General features: G+C 46.0%; 2 protein-coding genes across 2 annotated transcripts in view; both read left to right on the forward strand.

The window, feature by feature from the left end:
- The window catches only part of LOC117777400 (hemicentin-1-like), a 1,765,934-nt gene that overhangs the window by 350,406 nt on the left and 1,395,071 nt on the right, over nt 1–20,457 (forward strand). The window lies entirely within an intron of this gene.
- Nucleotides 1,078–20,457, forward strand: part of iglon5 (IgLON family member 5) — a 96,940-nt gene continuing 77,560 nt past the window's right edge. The window contains exon 1 of the mRNA XM_034612224.1: nt 1,078–1,672. Coding sequence (XP_034468115.1) covers nt 1,612–1,672 — 61 coding nt within the window. The 5' untranslated portion in view covers nt 1,078–1,611. The remainder of the gene's footprint in view (nt 1,673–20,457) is intronic.

Below are 20,457 nucleotides of genomic sequence, written 5' to 3' on the forward strand. Positions count from 1 at the left end.
ATATTCCCTCATTTGGTGTTTTGACGATGGTGGAGATCATTCTAAGACATCATTCTAAATCTCCCTTAGAATGTGAGTTGGGTTGAAATCTGTAGACGGTGAAGGACATTCATGACGGGTTAGTGAAACCTTATTGGATCACCGTGGGTTTCAAGCCAACTGTGTTGACGTGGGGTGGCATCAGAGCGGCCGTGTGTCCAAGTGTCCTGGAGACAGAAACCCAAACTCTAACTGCTCCTGTGTGAATATGAACGGGTGAATGAGACGCACATTGTAAAGCACTGGGATCGGACTAGAAAAGTGCCATATAAACTCAGTCCATTTCCCATTTCCATTCAGTTGGAACACAGAAATATGACTCTGCTCGTCTCCTTCATAACTTAGCTTTAAACATTTCAATCGGAAATATATCCATTCAGTAGAAATGGCCCCATCTCAACACACATCCAACAAATCACTGCTTCTTATCTGCCTTTCTCTGAGTGGAGGCATCTGGATCTGTTATCATCGCACTCATCAATTCAAGTTTCCCTCTTTTATTGGTCACGTAAACCTCATGTATGGGCGCAGTTTTCCTCACTTTACACGCTTCTCCTCCTCCTCTGCTCTGACAATATCCATTATCCGCAGTTGGGTAACATCTGCTCATAAGCAGCACAACCTGTCACTCCGCCTCCTCCTCGTTTCATCCAACGTCTCCAAAATACGCGCGCGGCACAGGAGTCCATATGGCTCCACCTGCCCCTCGCTCACCGCCCCCCCCCCACCCTCCACCTCTGTCCCTGTACTTATTATGCCCGCCTGTCCCCCCGTGGACTGTTTTCTCTCTGAGTACTGCAGCAACACCGGACTGGCTATAAATCACATTGCATTATCACCGCGCCGCGCTTCGCCTCGCTCTTCGCCCGCCCACCGCGCAGCCCCCGATTGGCCGGCGACGCGCCTCCGCCGGCCTCTCCGCACCGGGCATCGGTGCAATCGTAAATCCCGCCTCCTTCCTCGGGGCCGGTGATTGGGAGGAAGGGCCCCGCTCGAGCTGTCAATCACGCTCGTGTCTTGTGCGCCTCGCGTTCAGTGTTGCTGGCTGCGACGCGCCGAGTGCGGAGCGACGAGACGCGCTGCATACCAACAGAGGCACACGGGCTAATTGAGGCACAAGTGGCGACTCGCGGCTGGTCAGGACGCGCGGACCCTTCATCCCGTTCTCTGCCTAAAAACAACCCTCTTTTTGTAAAGTCACCGGACAGCAACACATTGACCTTCTTCTGCTCGTGCATTTTCATATATTTTTCTCTTTTCTTAAAAAGGCACAAACTAAGTGTCTGGGATATTTGTGTTTTTTCCTGCGCTGATAATTTTTTTTTGCTGGCTGAGAGATTCTGCACAGGAGAAGATAAACAGCCTCCCCTCCTCCTCGCCTGGTCTCCATCATCACAAGGAAAAAGTGAAGACTGGTGTTTTTTCCAGTCACTCGTAGAAACGTTTGGACTATTGCTGCTCACATCCGTCCACTGGCTCCGTGTCTTCACACACAGATTGTGCGCCACGGCTCGATAAGAGGAGGAATACCGAGGCTGCAATAACAAGCGGAAAATCCATCACAACTCCATCATGGGCTGCCCCCTCTTGTGGAACGCGTTTGCTGGCGTGATCCTGGTTCTGCTGTCGAAAGGTAAGTTCTTACGAGCCACTTTGCCTATGCTGCCTCTCCACGCACGCATCCTCGCCTTTCATTTTCTGAAAAACGGCGGTGGAGGTGAATACTAATGATGAGGAGGAGAAGAAGAAGAAGGGGGTGGAGGTGGAGAAGAGGGGAGGAGGTGGAGAAGAGGGGAGGAAGGGGGGCTGGGGGGGTGGGGGGGTCTACCTGCCTGTGAATCACGCGTGTCCGCGGTGCCGCTGCGCTCCAGCTTTCCATTTGCCCACACAGATAGATAAAAACCAGGATAGCGTCGGGAGGGAGGGAGAGAGAGAGAGAGAGAGAGAGAGAGAGAGAGAGAACGATGCTGGGTCCGCGTGCGTGAGCGTGTGCGTGAGAGCGCAGCGCCAGGTTCATCTCCAAGCCAACCTCGTGGTTCGGTGATGTGCGCGACGGCCGGTGCATGTTAAGCTGTTTACTATACGGGAGAAAAAGAAAATAATAGACTCCCATCCCCATGCAGTCATTTGTGGACATTCCTTTACGTGACGTGAATGGGTCCGGGGTCCCACGCACACTACGCACCACCAGTGCAAAAAGAGGATGGTGGTGGGGGGGTCGTTGGTGTGTGTGTGTGTGTTTAGGGGAGGAGGGGATGGGGGTGGGCAGATGTCAGTATATGTGCAAAAATTCAACGCAGACAAGACACACGAGAAAGACTGCGTTTTGTTCTCTCACTTCAAAAACCAAGGTCAAGAGAGACATGGAGATAAATGGTGATGGATGGACAGCTGGGGGGGGTTTGGGGTTGGGGGGGCTGGGGGGGGTCAAACACGAACTGACTGACTGGGTAGTCAAGCCCTTGATTCTCTCTTTTATCACCGGCATAAAACATCTCCCTCACAGCTCCAGGCACGAGGCAAGCACACTTCATTCATCTGCTCTAAAGATGTCTCCAGTTAAAAGCTTGAAGCGTGTGAAGATAATTTGGCCAATCGCAAGGATTCAGATGACATTTCAAACTGCTTCATTATGAGCTACACACCAGAGTCGGTGTCGATGTGTTCCTGTCGTCCACAGGAAACATTAACCGGGGAATATTTAAAACCATTTCCCATTTTTCATCATGTCAACCTCTAATATCCACACCATGCACCATGGGATGTCCCACCTTCTATTAGTTGTGCAGGGTATTCTCACCCTGCAATGTAATCCCCCCCCCCCCCGCCCATCTACCATGAACGCTCACACACAAATACACCTGGCTCAATTAGTCCTGCCTTCATCCTCGGGGAAATCACTATATAAATAAATTACTCCAGCCCTTAATAACAATAATTGATGTGTCAGAGCAATAAGATGTGAGGTTAACAACCTGCAGACGCAGACGGGGGCTATAGCCTCCTGCTCGTGAGCTCCTTGCGGGCAGGAGAGCCCAGCTGGTCATGGTTGGCTCACCACAGCGAGGCCCTTCTCCGCACCAGGCAGAGAGCAGACGGACAACCCTGCAGGACGCACACAGCACACAAACACAATCGTCACAGCGCCGCTCAGACCGACCCCACAACCACATTTAGTCTCCTCTCAGGCCTCCAGCCCTCTGAATTTGTAACCTGTGGGCTCTGCAACGTGAAGGTGTTACCAATCGTGCAAGCCACAATTGAGGAGTGATTGGATATTGATGGGAGCCGTGCACATTGCAGCACATGTGAATCGGATTCATCTTGGAGGTGGATCTCACCCGCCGCTCTTAGTCGCTGCAGGTCCACAACATGTCCATCTTTTATGGTGGAAAGCATGCATTATAAAGGATGAACATGGCTGTTAAAAGGGCACCATCCGCTATACTTGATAAATCATGCAGCACTGGACTAATCCTTTCTATCAGTGCCTCTGGGAGTCAGGCCGGTTGTGGTATGTGGTTGCATAAATGCTTCACCACCACAGTCGAGCAGATTGTTTGTGAGTTATTATCGTCTGCTTAATGATGTATAATGCAACTTCCTCTGAATGACTGTACGGCTACTACAGTATTTTATTCATCTGGAGACATTTCTTCCTCTTGGCAGTGGTTATCACTCATTTAGCCACTTCACTTTATGCTGGACAAATATTTATTGAGGGAGAGAGTGTGGCGTTTTATCTTCGGTGCCCTTAGAAACAATGAAATCTGTTGCGGACCGGTGCCAACCACGTTGAAAAAGCCATTTCTGTGCTGTAAAACACTGATTGGCCATTCAGAGGTAACATAGTGGCTTGGCGTTGGATCGCACAAACCAGAACCACATGTGTGATGTCAGCTGCTGGCATGCCACCATGCCGTTCCCTTCCTGATTTACTCTCCCTTTTTACTTTAAATGTCTGAGACCTGTAACTCAAGCAGAGTGGATGGCCAAGTGCAGACTCATACCTAGAGTAAAACAAGTTTATGCCTGTATCTGGCACCCAGCTGTCTGCAATGAATCAAAATCTGTTTCATCTATGAGACCAGACACGTGCGAGAAATTAAGCAATATACGCCTTTACGGACGTATTTTCTGTTGTGACACAAACCTGCAAGATCTGATCATGACAACAGGGCCGTCATTGACTCGGAGGGAAAATGAAGATGACAAGAGAAATTGCTTTTGCCACATGGGTCACAGCAGAGGACGGTTAAGGTTATATCTCGGAGAATATCATGTTAATCCTGTATTTTGATAGTTAGCTGACAGATTTCTGCCCGACAGATCTCCAACAATGCAATTACTGCAAGAGATCCAATTGTCACACTGTACAGAATATGTATTTATCTAACATGGAAACAGCCCAGCAGATGGTTCTTCCTACCAACGTGAACTGCCACAATTGGCCTTCCTGGAAGAGGAAGTGTACAAGACAGGAACACAGGTGAAAACAGGCAGGGTGGCTTTGTAGCCCACCATTCTTCTTGTTTCAGCAACATATGGGGGCCAAGTGGGGTCAGTGCGCATTGCACATGTTAGCATGTAGCCATCCCCCCTTCTTCCCTGCCCCCTCATACACACACACACACACACACATCCACACACACTCAACTGGATCACCAGCCTTGGCTTGGGGATGAAGAGAGGGGAGATGCCAGCATCAACAGATGCCTTGCGCTCCTATTCTGGAGGGGGCCTCTGCTTTTTCTCCCTCCCTTTGAAATCCATGTTTTCTGTGTGTGCTGTTGTTCTCCGTGCTTGGCTTAGAAGCGCTCTGCCATTTTGGCAGGTTTCATCTATCTGCAAGGGTTGGACTGGGTCTGCATTTGGTCTCAAGAGCCTCGGAGACAAGGGGTTGGAGGTTTAACCAGCCTGGAGTGTGTCTGTGGTCTCTCCTGGGTTTCACTTTTCCCTCTCTCACTGGTGTGTGGTGGCCTATGGTGCATTCAACATCATTCCCTGAATCTATTCCCCACATACAGTGGAGCAGAGATAGTGCCTTAAGGAATTGCCACTGTGCTTTGACCTTGTTCTGACAGGCATGGAAGATAGGTGTGAGGTTGGTGTTGTATGCAAACTCAATATAAATCCACAGAGAATCGATTCGTCAAAATTAAAACACCACCCAAGAAAAACAAGACAGACCAGTTCCATTCAGCCTTTATTACCACCTCATGAAATATGGTCCTGCAGCAAAAACAAACCCACCAAAGCCAGTTAAGCAAGAACAAGTAAAAAAAACAAACAATAGGCACACAGACAATAGGGCAGTAAAACTTGGACTGTCTTTTTGGGTAACTGCACTGAGCGTAAATTAGCAGTAAAAAATAAATGTTTGAAGCTATTGCACCTGGCTCTGAGAAGTTTATATACCTCTGCCCTGAAAGAAGCGGCTCAGACTCTTTATGAAGGGGTGGCAGGTATCAGCAAAAGCAAATGACCAGAACAGACAATAATTCGGAGTCGTATTCATTATTGTGCCCTGAATCCGTGGGCTTCTGCCGCGTTTCCAATTACAGGCCAGACAGAGATCTATAACCTGTGAGCAGGTGACCCCACAACCTGCCGCGCCAGAGCTGAACTCTGCATCTCATATCTCGTGTTAGCAGCCACTGTTTCTGGTCAGCGTGGGGGTCACGGGTTCAAATCCTCTGAGGATGGTTAGCCTGTGTGTTGCCAAGCCGCTGCCCTTGAGATTTCTCCTGTCGGTTTTGATAAACACTTCACTGGGCCTCACATATTGGTTGGGGGGGTTGGTTGGCAATTACACATAGTGTCAGTGTCATAAATAATGATTACAGCAAGGCTTGTTTGCAATTATAATTACAGTTAATATATGGAGTTCAGTGTAATGGAAAGGAACTGGGACCACTTTCAACCCAGGACAGGTAGTTATACCGTGTTTAATTACTGTAGTAATTCGCTCCGTTACAACCTCCCCTCGTCCTCCCTGCGTCCCGGTCCCGGCTTAAAGACGTGTGTCGGTCCGGGTGTGAATATGAAAATGAGCTGTGGGTTGTCGGTGTAACAAGCGAGAAGGGGTTATGTTTTATTTAGTGAAGGGGAAGGATCATTCAAGAGGGAGCGGAGTGGCTGTAGAGGCAGGGATAAGTGGAGGCTCATGTACTCACATCAACCATCGGCCCACGCACCCCCACACAGAGAAATGAATGTATGCATGGGTACTCTGTGGAATAGTTCCTTTACTTCGACCACTGCGAAGTACGAATTCCAACAACCCTCCCCCCTCAGAAGGCACGAGAAGGAAATCAATGGACGGCCAATGGAGTCGAGCCATGAGGAAGACGAGGGGACGTCTTTATACATGCACACGTCAGCACAGATATTAATAACTTTCATTGATTTCTGTTCGATAGTCTTCATTTAGGGAGGATCGATGACGCCTGAGCAGATTGGAAGGCTCTTCCTGTTGGTTTTCAGGGCTTCAGTACACACTGCAGATAGAGCAGCAGGCTGCGGGGGGGCAGAGAGAAGGTGAAAAACAGATGTTTTCTTGTTTCGCAATGTGCAGATGTTTTACATTTAAGAGAAATGTTCGAGGGGGTGGGAAGAGAAGAGAGAGAGCTGTGTGATTTTCTTTCCTCTATTCTTCTTCCTTCCAGTCGTTTTTGTGCCAGGGAGTTAGCATCATTGGAAACACAATTCAGATTAGTGCAGGCTGCTTGTCCTCGGGGAGCCGGCAGGGACGAGGGTCCCGCTTCTCTCCCTGTCCTCATTACCAAAAGACAAGGAGCTCGCCGGCAAATCAATGGAAAAGGCTTAGGCACTAATGCAGGCCGTGCCTGGTGATGGGACTTAGCTTTGTGTATGTGTGTGTTTTGTCTCTCAGTGTGTGTGCATGTGTTTATATGTGTGTGATCCTTCCCTCTTGTGTGTGTGTGTGTGTGTGTGTGTGTGTGTGTGTGTGTGTGTGTAAGTTTTGTCCTACAACACAAGGCTGGAGAAAAACATTAGTTTCAAGTGACGGCTGCATCGCTCGCCATTGGAGTAACCTCAAAACTCCTGGTGAACTGCCCTGATATTTACCACGGGGACGCACGATAGCACGGAAGCCCTTTAATTACGCAGAGATAACGTCAGATCCATCAGCGAATCCATTTAGTCCAGTGCCAACACTGCTACCATTGTAATTATAATTGCTCAGGGCATTGTTGCCATGACTACTACTACTACAACTACTTCAATAGCCCGAAGATGTGTACAACTTGCTTTAAAAAGAGCAGCACCTTGGTGTTTCCTGTCAACAGCCCCCTGCAGCGGATACAGGCAACAGAATATGCTGAACAATCCACCCGTCTCATTCTGTGCCGCAGCTGCTCTCGCTGTAGCTGATGCTGCCGTTGTTCTCATATTTGCCTTCATCCCACCCTCGCGCTTCTTGTTTTGTTTACACAGGTAAAACTACTGGGTGCAACAAATGCTAAATAATGGTTTCATGTTGAGGATTTTCAGCCCCGCCGCCGCCTCTGACATCTCGTGGCGCTGGAGGTGTTTCTGGGTCTGTGCGTCGGGGGAAGGGTGGGCAAGAGGGAAGAAAGGGAAATAAATAAAACTGAGGAAAACAGATCAATAAATATTTCAGTGGCTGCTCCCTTCACAGACTCCTCCTGAAGCCATAAGAGGAGGAGAGAGAGAGATAGAGGGAGGGATGGATGGATGGATAAAGTGCACTAAAGGGGGAGAGAGGGAGAGAGAGAGAGAGAGAGAACAGGGGTAATTGTGTTGCAGACTCTCATTCACAGTGAGCAGGAGAGATGGAGGGTGAAAGAGAGAGACAGAGAATGGGGATAATTGTGTTCCAGACCTTAATAGACAGAGAGAGAAGGAATGAGTGAGGGGTGGAGAAGTGACACAGGGTGCGCTAACGAGCACCACATACCAACACCGTCTCCTATGGGAACAGAAAGAGGCTCATGAGAGGCCGGGCCCCTGGACTTTGGCACGACATAATAGTGATTATAAGAATCTCGACTTTCACATAATTCTTATTCCTGTCAGGAGTTAGCGACAGACCGTGTGGGTGTGTAGTTTGCGCAGCGAGCAGCTCTAAATGATAATGAGCCGGCCAGCGGCAGAGACGGACAAACACGTTGCTATGAATCAGGCGTGGCCGGTGTCAGCGCAGCCACACTCCAATCATCAGCTGATGAGTTGGTACGATTACATGCGGCGGGTGTAGTGTGATATGTATGTTTAATACCGCAGGAGGAGAAAAAAAAAAACTACAGAGGGAGCTCACGAGGGTGGACAGGCCGGAGAAATGGAGGAGTTATGAAAAAACGATTGAAGGAGGACTGCTGGGAGGGAGCGAGGAAAGAGAGACAGATGGCGTGAGGCGGAGAAGTGGAGGAGGGACTCAGACGAGCCGCAACAGGCGGCGATCGAGATGGATTGATTTTGCACGCGGATGATTGGGTCGAATTAAAAAAAACATGGCCGGCTTACCCTGCCAATAAAAAACTATTTGGGGCGATATTGCTGTGAGTGGGAGTCGAGAAATTGTGTCAGGGTCACTTGTGTGATATTGCGGCATTAAGGAGCTGGTGCTAATGTGATATGCCGCTGGTTAGGGAGTCATTCCAGCAAAGCAGCACACCTCTAATAAGATGTGCATGCAGTGCGCCCACTGGTTTGGAGACTCCGCAGGTTACATGATTTAACATTGTCAGCATGTGCAGCTACCTATTAGTAGAAAAAAGAAAACATGCCATGCAAAACCTTGGATGCTCGGTGGTTGAAAGTGTATTTGCCCTCCACTCGGAGCTTATGTGATTTAGCGATATCCCACAATTCACCTGTCCTGTGCCGGTGGGATTTTCTGGTAATAAAGTGGCCGCATAAGCTCGACATCCTGACAGTAAAGACTCAGTTAGTCAGAATTCCACTCAGGACTTAGCTGTGACAGCCCCATAAATGCACCTTGGATTCATCTCTGGGTGTTTTGCTGCACATATTTTTTGAAGCAGAAGATCACAGCCATGTTTTCTTTAAACAAAATATCAGATTTGTGATGCTGTGATGCTTTTGCAGTTAGTGGGATGTTAGGTGAGATTTCATCAAACGTTTGTGCTAAAATAGACAATTAATTGGGTTTGGGAGAAGATGCTGCTGTGTTATTGTGTTATGATATTTCACTAATTAGATTGGGCAATGCTAAAAGCCTGCGCCGCACATCCCACTGTTGTAACGCAGTGAGTGAAATTCCATTAGTGCTTGGATGTGCTTCGGTGTTGCTGCACAAATTATTTAAAGACATTTCAAGGACAGCGTTTGCTTTCAAACTGCGCTTCAATCACATTTGCTTTGTTTCTGCGCTGAAGGATGTTGGTGAATGAGTCTTACGTGTTGTGTAATATCATTTAATTTCAGTATTGGCTCGAAAATTCGATTTAATTCTTTTTTTAAAACATCAATTAATTATTTTTCTCGCCGAGAGCAGGACAGAATATGACGGAATTTGGCGAAATTGTCCTTATTTAATTGCTTTATGTTTAAGAGATGCACGTTTAAACTGTAATGAGCATTCCTCATGTGTCATCCTTGCGTTGAGCTGGTGTTCACTCTAAAATTAGCAGTTTTTTTAAACGTGTAAACTCGCTAAAAACTTCTTTCCCATTGCCATTAGAGGAGTTTTCTCACCTCGCTGCCAGATTAGCTCGTTCACCGGGATGTAGCTCGTTTCCATCACCGCCGATCAGATCCGGAACCGATTCAAACCTTCATCTCTTGCAGAGTCATTTGACCCGGGACCTGTTGCCGATTTAATCCATTCCCATGCAGACAAAAGCCAGATGTTAGTGGTATGTTTGACCACTGGCTCAAGCTGCAGCAGATTTTGCAAATAGTCGAGCACAATGCATCAATGAAAACAGTTGCTTGAAGCAGATATTCCCTCTCATCCATTGTTCTGGGTTAATGCTATGTTTGATATACTCATCAAATACAGTGCTGGAAGCGCCAAATAGGTTTAGCACATCAAAACAAACATTTTAGCAACCCTCCCTTCGGAAATGACTCTGTGAAATCGTTTTGTCACGGCAGCAAAACATCACACTCTCTCCCTATCAAGGGGGTAGCGGCTGTATCGACGTGACCTTTATCTGGCCAGCGAGCCTCCAAATCCTAGAAGAAATGATGAAGGTGTCAGAAAAGGGCAATTAGCTGCTTAATGTTGGGCAACAGTACTCCAATGTAACACTTTTGCTGACAGGTCAATATCTATACCTGACAGCAACAGCTGTACATGGAGACACAGCGAGAGTTATTGGAAATGTTGACATGATTTTCTTTATTCAGGCTCCAGTGAGTCTGATGTACTGTAGTTTTATAAAGAAGAAAATCCTCTGCGCAGATTGACAGGTTGAAAAAACATTCTGTGATAGTGATGGTTTCAAACTGTTGTATAACATGTCAAATTTGGTCATACACCTAATGATGTGATGATTAGATTCGGTTTCACATTGAAATTTAGGAAGCAGATTAAAGACTTTTGTTTGACATACGTTTGTCCCGTCGTCATCACGAGACTTGAAATTGATCGGTTTGTAGACTGACGTCGAGTTGTTGTCAGTCCAGTGAGAAGTAGTGTTTCCATTTGAATGGAGAAAATCGATGAACAGGTTCATTTCGTTCATTTCCTCGACACTGTGATATCATTATGGTTTTTACCGCCTCCTTAAAAGAACAAACTACGGCTCCGCTAAACACCAGGGAAGATTAAAAGAGACGCCAAGACAAATCTAATGTCCATTAACAATAATAGTCGTATTTATCTAAACAATGATTGTAACCAAAAATAAATCAAGAAATAAAAATCATCCCCCTAAACTACCTACAGACATAAATGCTAAGTATATATTAAAGACGACCAAAAACAGGACTACTGAAGATCTCTAGCCAAAAGTAAAACAACAAACTAAAACAGCAACACTGGTAACGTCCCAATGGTACCAGTATCCCCAGCTTCAGGCACGGTCCTCGCCACCAGTTTGAATGAGCTAAATGAAGGTCCTCGTTGTTTAAACATTATATCATCGGAGGAGAAGACTGCTACTCTTTTTCTTCTTCTATTGTTTAATGCTTTCTCAATGTCCTGCAAGTGATCAGAAAGTCAGAACTATCCCAAAAAGGTTTTCACTCTGCAGAAGATCCGAACCATGGTTTAGTTTGATCCGGACCGAGCCCACCTCTGGTCCGTACCGTGGTCCGACGCACCTTTCACACCTGTTCTTTAAGTTCGGACTAACTGGAAAGTCAGAAGGCTCCGGACCAAACAAGGGAGGTTTGAAAGTGCATTAAAAAATTATGCACTTTTGCAGAACAACAAAACCAAATCGATATCAGACTGATGTCGGAGCAGGACCCTTAATATTGAAGATTTAAATCAGATATCTGAACCACAGAAGATAAACAGCTCAATTCCACACTTGTTATTAGGCTCCGTGTTGCCCTGTTTATGGTGAATATCTGCTTTATCAAACCTTCAGTAACATTTGTTTGTTATTTTGGCTCTGACAGCTTTAATCAGAATTGATTTGGTTGCTGCAGCGAGGCGGATAAATCAGACATGACAAATGTGGGGCAGACAGTGCAGGTGTTTTCTCAATCAGGCCGATGTGACTCATCCTCTCACGAATCCATCATGTTCCAGCCTCACGGACACTGCTCTTCTGTTCACATTCTTTTTTTTTGTGTGTGACGGGACAGAATAAAGTGCAAAAGTTCCCAAACAAAATAAACACGTATTTCAATTCAGCCCCAAAGAGCTTTTATAAATCGAAAAAATGTCGGAAGTAAATTCTGCCGTTGCCATTGATTTTCCTTTTAATGAGTTTTTTTTTCTGGTTTTTGTGTGGTGATTTGATGTGAAGATTTGCGATAGTTCTGAGACGACTCGCCTTGAGGTTCAATTATTGCAGACAATGAAAACAATGACATTTACTGTATGTAATGAATTTCACTCTATTAAAAACCTGTCACTGTAACTTACAATAAAGCGCCGAATATGATGCACTTAAGCAAATACGTTGGATGTCACTTATTGAACGAGCAGCTCTTTAGCCAGTTCCTGTCATTTAGTGCCTCATTTCTGCTCCTTGCGTCACGGCAGGGTTTTTATTATGAAGTATATAGATGTCGGTTGTCAGCGTTTTGACAGTGCAGTTTGATGTAGCGCAGTGATTTTCTTCTAAGCAAGGATCTCTAAATGAGCAGAGATTCTCTTTTATATGTGCTGTTCAGGCTGAAAGCAAAGATGGCACAACATAAGTTGTCAAGCCAAATAGACGGGATAGCTTTGAAATACTGTGTTAGAAACTGCAACATTTCAATTCAGGGGACAGCAATTACACAGTCAAACATGAAGGGGATGGAATTGCATTATAGCAGGATCCACATTCATTATAATATAAAAGGAAGCTGGTTTGTGTTCTATAAGTTATGCTTTGCCGCTCAGCCCTGGGACCCCCCCGGTCTTTCTGACTGTGCCCCCTCACCCGTTACTACCTCCTGCTTGCAGCTCACACTCCCAAGACATGAGCGCACAACCTCAGGCCATCCATCTGCTTCTTCTGAGGCAGCTGGATGCCCACAGGGATATGGACGTAGGTGAAAAGAAGAGTTAAGAGAGTTGGCAACTTCCTGTGCCTAATCTGATGACCTGGGGAACCACTCAAATCGTTAAAAGAAGCTGCGCCTCCCCTGCTGCATAAAGCCGCTGTAGCATAATTCAAATTTACGCGAATGTTTGCAGATATCGTATAGTATTGGACAATGTGGCTCAAATTGCATTCCAGACAAAACCCTTCACAAAGACCCTTGACATTTCATTTTATTAGTTGTTAATTACAAAAGGATTAATGTTTACAACCAAAACAATGTAAAATGTTAACAGGTTATGAACCCGTCATGGCCCACATCTACCAAACGTTGAGTTGTGATGATGGTTCCTCATTCTGTACGACCAGGAACAAGCTTCACAAATAGCATTAACTGCCAATATTAGATATAAATAAAACCAACCCTGTTAAAAACACAAATTTGATAAGTGAAACATCTCCAACGCCTCATATTTTGATTAAACTTGACACATCATGCTCACAGTTGGTCACATGTTTATTTTTCTGTGTAAAAAATATGTGAAAAGGATTCACTTACTATTTTACCCGAGGGATTCTTGGTTAAAAACATCCACCAACCGTTTCAAAGATGCAAGTTTGATCACTGACTGTAGTGATTCCAGCTTGGCTGCATGCGCTCGCCATTGGACAGATTTGAGTGTTGGCTGGTGGGACGCCAGTGAGGGATCCGTGCGTATCAGAGTGCACAAATTCAGGGGATTGGCAGTGATAATGAAAAACATGAAAACAAGGAAAATATGCCTTTTGAAAAATTGCACGAATAGTATCTCTCCTTCTATACCTCTTAAAAAAGTTTCCCCGGACAAACTACTGACTTTAAGGTGGCCCTGAATGGATTCATCATGCATAAAGTCCGGGTGAAATGATGAATCGTGTTTGTATGAAGGTCAGAAGGAGGCAGAACCTGAAGTACCCAGCTTTACAGGAGGTAACTGGCTGGGCTGGAAAGGGTAAAGCCACTCATGGGATGCACTGTGTTGTGCACAAAGGATGGATGAGCCAGAAACACACCGTATGGAGGGCTGTGCTGGCTGTGGTTGGTTGTTTTATTTATTAGCTCTGCCAGACTTGTTGCCACTTTCATTTCATGCCTGTGTTCCTCCACCTGCATCTTCCGTTGAAGTTGCGGATTTTAAGTCGCTCTGCAACTCCAGCTCTGCCTCCAACTGCTGGAACAAAATTCAATGAAGAAATACCAATATGGCATTTACTTTAATAACAAGTGATAAGTAATATGTTTAATTTTCAAGCTTTTGATCTTGTGCGCACACTGGCCCTTTGATCTCATATATTCCCTTTCAGATATTACTGTCTGCATCATTTAATACAGACGTGCTTTGATTAAATCCTGATTTGAGCAGCAGAGTCACAACATTACTGAAGCTGACAGATTTACTCAGCGGTCCTTCACTGACTAATATTAACTAACATCGTGTTCTCTAGCGTTTTAGCTTTATTGACAAATCTCTTTTTCAGAAATATGAGACGAAAAAATAGGATCAGAAAATTGAATCCAGAAAGATGAGTTGTTTGTCAATTGCAAGCGACAAACCAAACTGCAGGTTGGTGGAATAGTAGCTTGAGAGATGAGGAGTAAAGTGAAGAGTGTGACCTCTTGGCCAATCAATGAGAATCAGTTTGGAGGGGAGGAGGAGTTTTCAGCTGCGAGACTCATCCGTCATTGAAAACGATACGAGGGCTAAACTGAGAAATAAGCCCAGCATCAAACATTCAAAGGGAAACACCAAACATTGAATCTTCACCCAAAAATAGTTTTTGTTTCTCCAGGTTTCCATAAATAAGAGAAAATGCAACAAGTGTGTCTGCGCCCTGAATCCCCACTCGGCCTCCTCTTGAATCTGCCACCGGATCACTTACCTGTCCAAAAGATTGATATTTGACAGACCATGATCCAGGTGCTCAGCCCTAGTCTCCTCTAATGGTCCATCAAAACACACCGGGGAAATGGTTTCCCCTTTTCTCTCATACCTTCCCCCATATCAAACAGACAGCCACTAATAAAAGATTCATGCAGTGGACTTTGGGTCATTAAAGAATGATCCACAGCAAAGCTGTTTTTTCACCCTCATAATGAAATCCAATATTCATGAAATGGATTTTCCTCTCTGCTCTCCCACTCACTCCAGTCGCAGATGTGTGTTTGCTGGTGTATTTAGTCTGTGTTTGCACAGCCTTGTTAGACTCGTATGGGTTAATGGTATCCTTAAGGCGCATTTTCAGGCCTCCCAGTTAATTACACAGGGTTGACAGATGACCTTGCAATACATTACCTGTGTAAATCAACGCAGAGTTGGGGCAATATCAGGGCTTTCCTAAGATTGGGGTCAGAGTAAAGATCAGTTAATCAAAGCTTTGTTTACGCAAGTGCGGTCCGCCCCGTACAGAGCATCCAGTTAGAGGCAGTACGACAACATAATCAGATTGGTACATGTGTATCCGACACCTAAAATATGCAAATTTTGACATTAAAATTATTCCGCTAATCATGTTCCTACCTCATCAATCTGTTCTATCCTCCTCCTGTGTCTGTAAAGTTTCAATTTAATAACGTTTTAAAGGTTTTGGGGCATATTTCATTTGCTGAGGTTGATGATTAGTAAAAAAATAATGATGATAATAGTTAAACTTTGAATAGAAAGTTTACAGCTTGGTTTGCAAAAGAAAAGAAGAAGATATATTTGATACCAATAAAAGAAACAGTAAATTAATAGGGATAAATAATGTGGGCTAGGTAAACAAGTGTCGCCTTTGTCTTCTAGCCTTAAGTCTCCATTATGTTGCATTTTTCCTTCAGCCTCTAGCCTCCAGCCTTTAACCTCCATTCTACATCCTTTATCTTCTATCCTCTGTCCTGTATTATATATGTCCATCCTTTATCCTCCAGCCTTCATTATGTTAACTATTTCCTTTAGCCTCTAGCCTCTATCCCTTATCCTCTGTCCTCTATTCTTTATCTCCTTTATCCTCTATTATTCATCCTCTATCTGTTTTTGTCTGTCATCTGTCCTCTATCCTCAGTCAGTGGAAACAGGCTTATAAACTGTAATTTGATTTCCTGCATGTAAGAGGATCATATAAGCATACAACATGACTGAGGCATTAACCGACACGATGGTCCTCCCAACTCACAACACTTGATACTCTCGATCCAGACGACATAATGTAATACCCCTCGCCTCATGCCCAGGGACCAGAGTAACGATCCCTTCTCAAATCAGCCTGCCCTGCCTGGCACTTGAGTTGCTCTTCAACTGACCACCAGATGGCATTGGCTTAAAAAAAAACGGAACCATGTTTTTTTGGTTTGAATTATACAATTTATTTATCTGTTTCCAATTTCCATTTCCCTCCTCTACCAGACCTGCACTGGCCTTTTCCGGATGCTGGTTACCTCAGCCTCGGGCTAGATATTGGACAGCTCATCAGTATGGGTGACAAGAATTGGGACGGGACCTTCACTGACAGAGGAGTAAAAAGGGTGGAAAAGCTTAAAAGCTTAAAGTAATAATTCGCTTCTGTAGGTATAAAACAGCCATGTAGGCCTAATTTAATTTGTAGGGGTTCGTAGTCATACTAGATTTAAAATAAAAGGCAGTGAATGACACCAGTGTTGATACCCTAGGGCAGCAACGTTAATTGAATATTCATGAAGTCATATAGGGCATAAAAACGGAAACAAATCCAAAAGGGAATTGATGCAAAACAACTTTCCTGCTAAACCGAGTTAGAGCAGAATATGTAAAACCTTGAATCTCTGTGATTAGATTCATGCCCACAAAATACCCCTATCATCACTGGGATCAGTAGCAATTTTAATCAAGTCATCTTTTTTTTGTCATATCATGAAGACATTACGCCACGTTTGATCCTCACCCCTTTCATTATGATAGCCACCAACACTGTCATCATCAACACTGATAATCAGCTCAATCTTTCCTCCCCATCTCCTCACTGTTATCTCTATATTCACCACTGCTGCTAATTCCCAGCATCGCACACACACAGACACGCACACACACACACGGCTCTCTGCGGCACATTTGTGTTTTGTTGTCGTAGCGAGGCAGTGTTTTTTACTACAATTACATACTCCACTGAAGCAAAGGAGGTAATCCCTTCTCTTACTGTCTTTGATTATGTTTCATTGCATTCATTCTTCAGCCCACCGCCACCAGCCGCCTCCCCCCCCGGCCCGCTCTCACCCCTGTCCACATCCACGCTGCCTCCTCTGGAATCTGTCACAACAATCCAGATGTGGCATTATGTTCCCTTTTGTTAGCACTTTACATCACTGTACAGAAAGTCTTCCATCAAACACGCGTCCATGTGTTTTTCTGGTGAAGCCTCTTTCTGTGCCTTTGGGTGCTCCTCTCTCTCGACCCATCTGCTCCCCATTTCTATTTTATTCAAAGTGACCCCCCCTTCCATCTCTTCATCTTTATGTGCTGGAGCTGCACTGCTCTTCTACTCTTACTGTCATAAACTGTGAGATTGCTGTCTGGCACTGCTCTGCGTGGAGTTGTGTCGGGTGCAGATGGGGTGCACTTGGATTGGAAGGGTGGAGTGTGTTTGTGTGTGTGTGTGTGTGTATCTGCAGCACGAATATGGGCAAATTTGTTAACCAGGCCTATTCTCAGTGTGAGTTTTGGTGAATCCCTGGAGACTGATATGAGGACTGTGGTGCATCAGCGTGCTCGTGTGTGTGTGTGTGCAGCATGTGCGGATGGCTGCATCAGCACGTGCATGTGTGTGACAAGAGAAGGACGGGTCACGTCTGTGATGCCCGAGGCTTTGAGCGCAGGAGGGGGCGGGGTGAAAAGGCCAACACAGGGTATGCTCTCCTCCTCCTACAAAGCATGAGTCACCGCAGGAAGCGGAGGCCAGCAGAGGGTCCAGTGCACCTCCTGAGGGGACCTCCACCCACGGGGACAGACACCTCCTTATCTCCTCCATCGCCGCCTCCCTTACCGGCAACCACACCTCTGCTGCCGTTGCTGCAAAATGGGGATTTAAGTCATCGTAGCCACACGGCAGCGGGAAGGCGAGCGCTTGTTCCATTAACAAGTGTTTTTTCTAATTGGCTCTGAACACTGACAGACATTTCTATAAATACAGTCTAACAACATGAAGTGCCCGGAGAGGAACGCACACACGCACGCCAAATAACGCACGCACACCTGCCTTCACGCACACGAAGCACACGTTAGACAAACAAGTGAATAAATCAGAGTCTGCATAAATCAGGAGATCTGAATGCGTATATATATTTTTGTTCCCGTCTTCTGCTTGATCTTTCAGCCTCAACAGGAAAAGAGAAATTGAATAAAAATGTGCTTTTGATATCTCATCCTCGCTGCAGATGAATAAAATGATCAGACACCGTCAACAGGATGACTTCCACTCCCGTCTCAGCCTCCTCCTCCCAGCGCACCCTCATCCTTCCATCGCTCTGCCCCCACCTCCTATCCCACCCCTCTCCTCTGATTGGAATCTGGAAACCCATTTGTTGTCTTGCTCTCAGACCCAACTCAGGCCGTGTCAGGTAGTCTGCGCACGTCCCCCCTCAGTGCTTGTTCCCTCATTCCCTCCTCCCTCACTTCTCTTTTTTCTCTCTCTCTCTCTCTCTCTCCTGCTCCCTTCTTTTCGTCTTTATCCCCCCGCCGTCTGCTGCAGGCTCTGTGGAGAATTTGCCCAAATTACCTGTCATACTGGCAGCTACGTGTAAATAAGCCCCGAAAAGTGTGTCGCTTTCTCAATGCAGCCCCCCCCCCCCTCCCTCACCCCCACCTCGATGCTATCTCGTCTCACTTCAAACCGCCCTTCCCCTTCTTTTCAATCCATCACATCTTTCCCCCATTTCTTTCTTGCCCTCAACCTCAATCTCCCCTCGCTGTTTATAGCGACTTCTCTCGCTCTCTCTCTCCGTCTCCCTGCTCTCAGTTCGCTAGGTAAACTATTGGAAGTCTTTATGTTTTTTTTTTTCCAGTGGGGAAAATGAGTTTGTTGCTGACTCGGTGGGAGATATAGGAGCATGCAGAGAAGCAGGGCATTGACTACCTGTCATTTATCCTCAGGGCGTAGAGAATTAGAAAATGCAGCCTTTGGTTCGCTGTCCTGGCAGATCCAATCTGATTTTGTTGGTTGGGGTTGGGGAGCGGGAGCAGCTGGTGTGTTGCATGTAGTTATCAACGAGCAAAACATAGGCCAACACGGTGTTACATATATGTACATTCTACAGCGAATAGTTATTCTGTTGTTTATTTATTCATCCGGTGTACACCACTGTCGTGCCGGTGTTGCCTCACATTTGTTAGTCTAGGTGGGTGGAGGTGGAGGTGTGCGAGTGAGGTCAGGGCCAAGCTCTCAGTTCAATATCTGCCTTGGAAGGTGTAATCATCCCTCACCCAGGGGTTACAGGGGCAAACACTGTGATTTGGATGGAGGGGGAGCGGAGGCGAAACCTGGAGGAAGAAGCTGTGGCGAGGTGGAGAGAGCAATAAGTGGGAGGGCATGGAGAGAGGCAGCAATTAAATCTCGTAAAAGGTAACAGAGCCAAGAACTCACCAGGCATCTTGCAGGATTTATCAAGTGCCAGCCGAACCCGTCCAAATTACAAACCAATATGTGTTGTCCTGATAAATGAGGAAGGTTCTGGGTTATTTCTGGGCTGTTTCACAGGGAGTCTGTCTGAAACAAAAGCTCTCCCCACCTCGTCCCAATTCAAGGACAGCGTTTCGATAACTGGGCCATTTTCATTCATAAAAATGCAGCATGGATTTCATGTCTTCACACCGATTCAGTTCAGGCCAGAAGAGCTGGAAGGGTTTGCCGACACAAATCCAGAAAACCACCACCACCACTTTTGAAGATCAGATTTCTTTTAGCTCTTATCCTGAAGTCCAAAAGCTGCACTGTCAATGTTCGCTCACTGTGAGATTTCCCACTGTGCCTCTCCTTGTGATTGGACAATATCTACATTTGTTCATCTTTTACACTTTCTGCTTGGTACTATGAGTGCGAGGTGCCGGAGCAGGTTTGCAGAGATAATAGCACCTGTTAGCTAAAGAGGGCTCAATCATGAGCAGTCACGCGTCCCCCTCACTGCGATCCCGCCATGTGGAGGGTAGGATATGCACACCAGGCCGGAGCTGCAGTGGGGGAGCAGTGTAGTTCTCCTAATTGGAGGTGGCCTGCAGCTCTGGGAAAATATGTACAGAGGAGGAGGAGGGGATGAAACACGCGAAGGTAGAAGATCAAGACCTTAGAGCATCTTCTGCGGGTACGAGTTTCTCCGAGGGTGGGGCAGCATGGAGGCAAACATAGAGATGCAAAAAGCAACACTCACACATGCATATGTGCTTCCACGATCTCATGCTAATCCATGTGCGGTAATGTAATATATGCATGGCAGTCCCCTGAGGCGTGGCACATCCACGAGGAAGGAAAGCTAAGAGAGGAATTCCTGCTTCTCGTGAATCTTATTACCTGTTGGAACGTTGCACCTCTGGGTTTCTTTTCACATGTGCAGTTCTTCTCAGATGTGGAGGGGGAGGGGGGGGAGGAGGAGACAGGGGGGGGTGAGCATTTGTGCAGGTACATTCAAAGCAAACAACAGGCGCTGTTCACCTTCTGGACCGTTTCTTACCTGTGCAGCTTTTTCTCTGAACTTAAAAACAACAGCGGGTCCTAAAGG

Source organism: Hippoglossus hippoglossus, chromosome 16 (assembly GCF_009819705.1).
Source record: "Hippoglossus hippoglossus isolate fHipHip1 chromosome 16, fHipHip1.pri, whole genome shotgun sequence".
NCBI classification, from domain to species: Eukaryota; Metazoa; Chordata; class Actinopteri; order Pleuronectiformes; family Pleuronectidae; genus Hippoglossus; species Hippoglossus hippoglossus.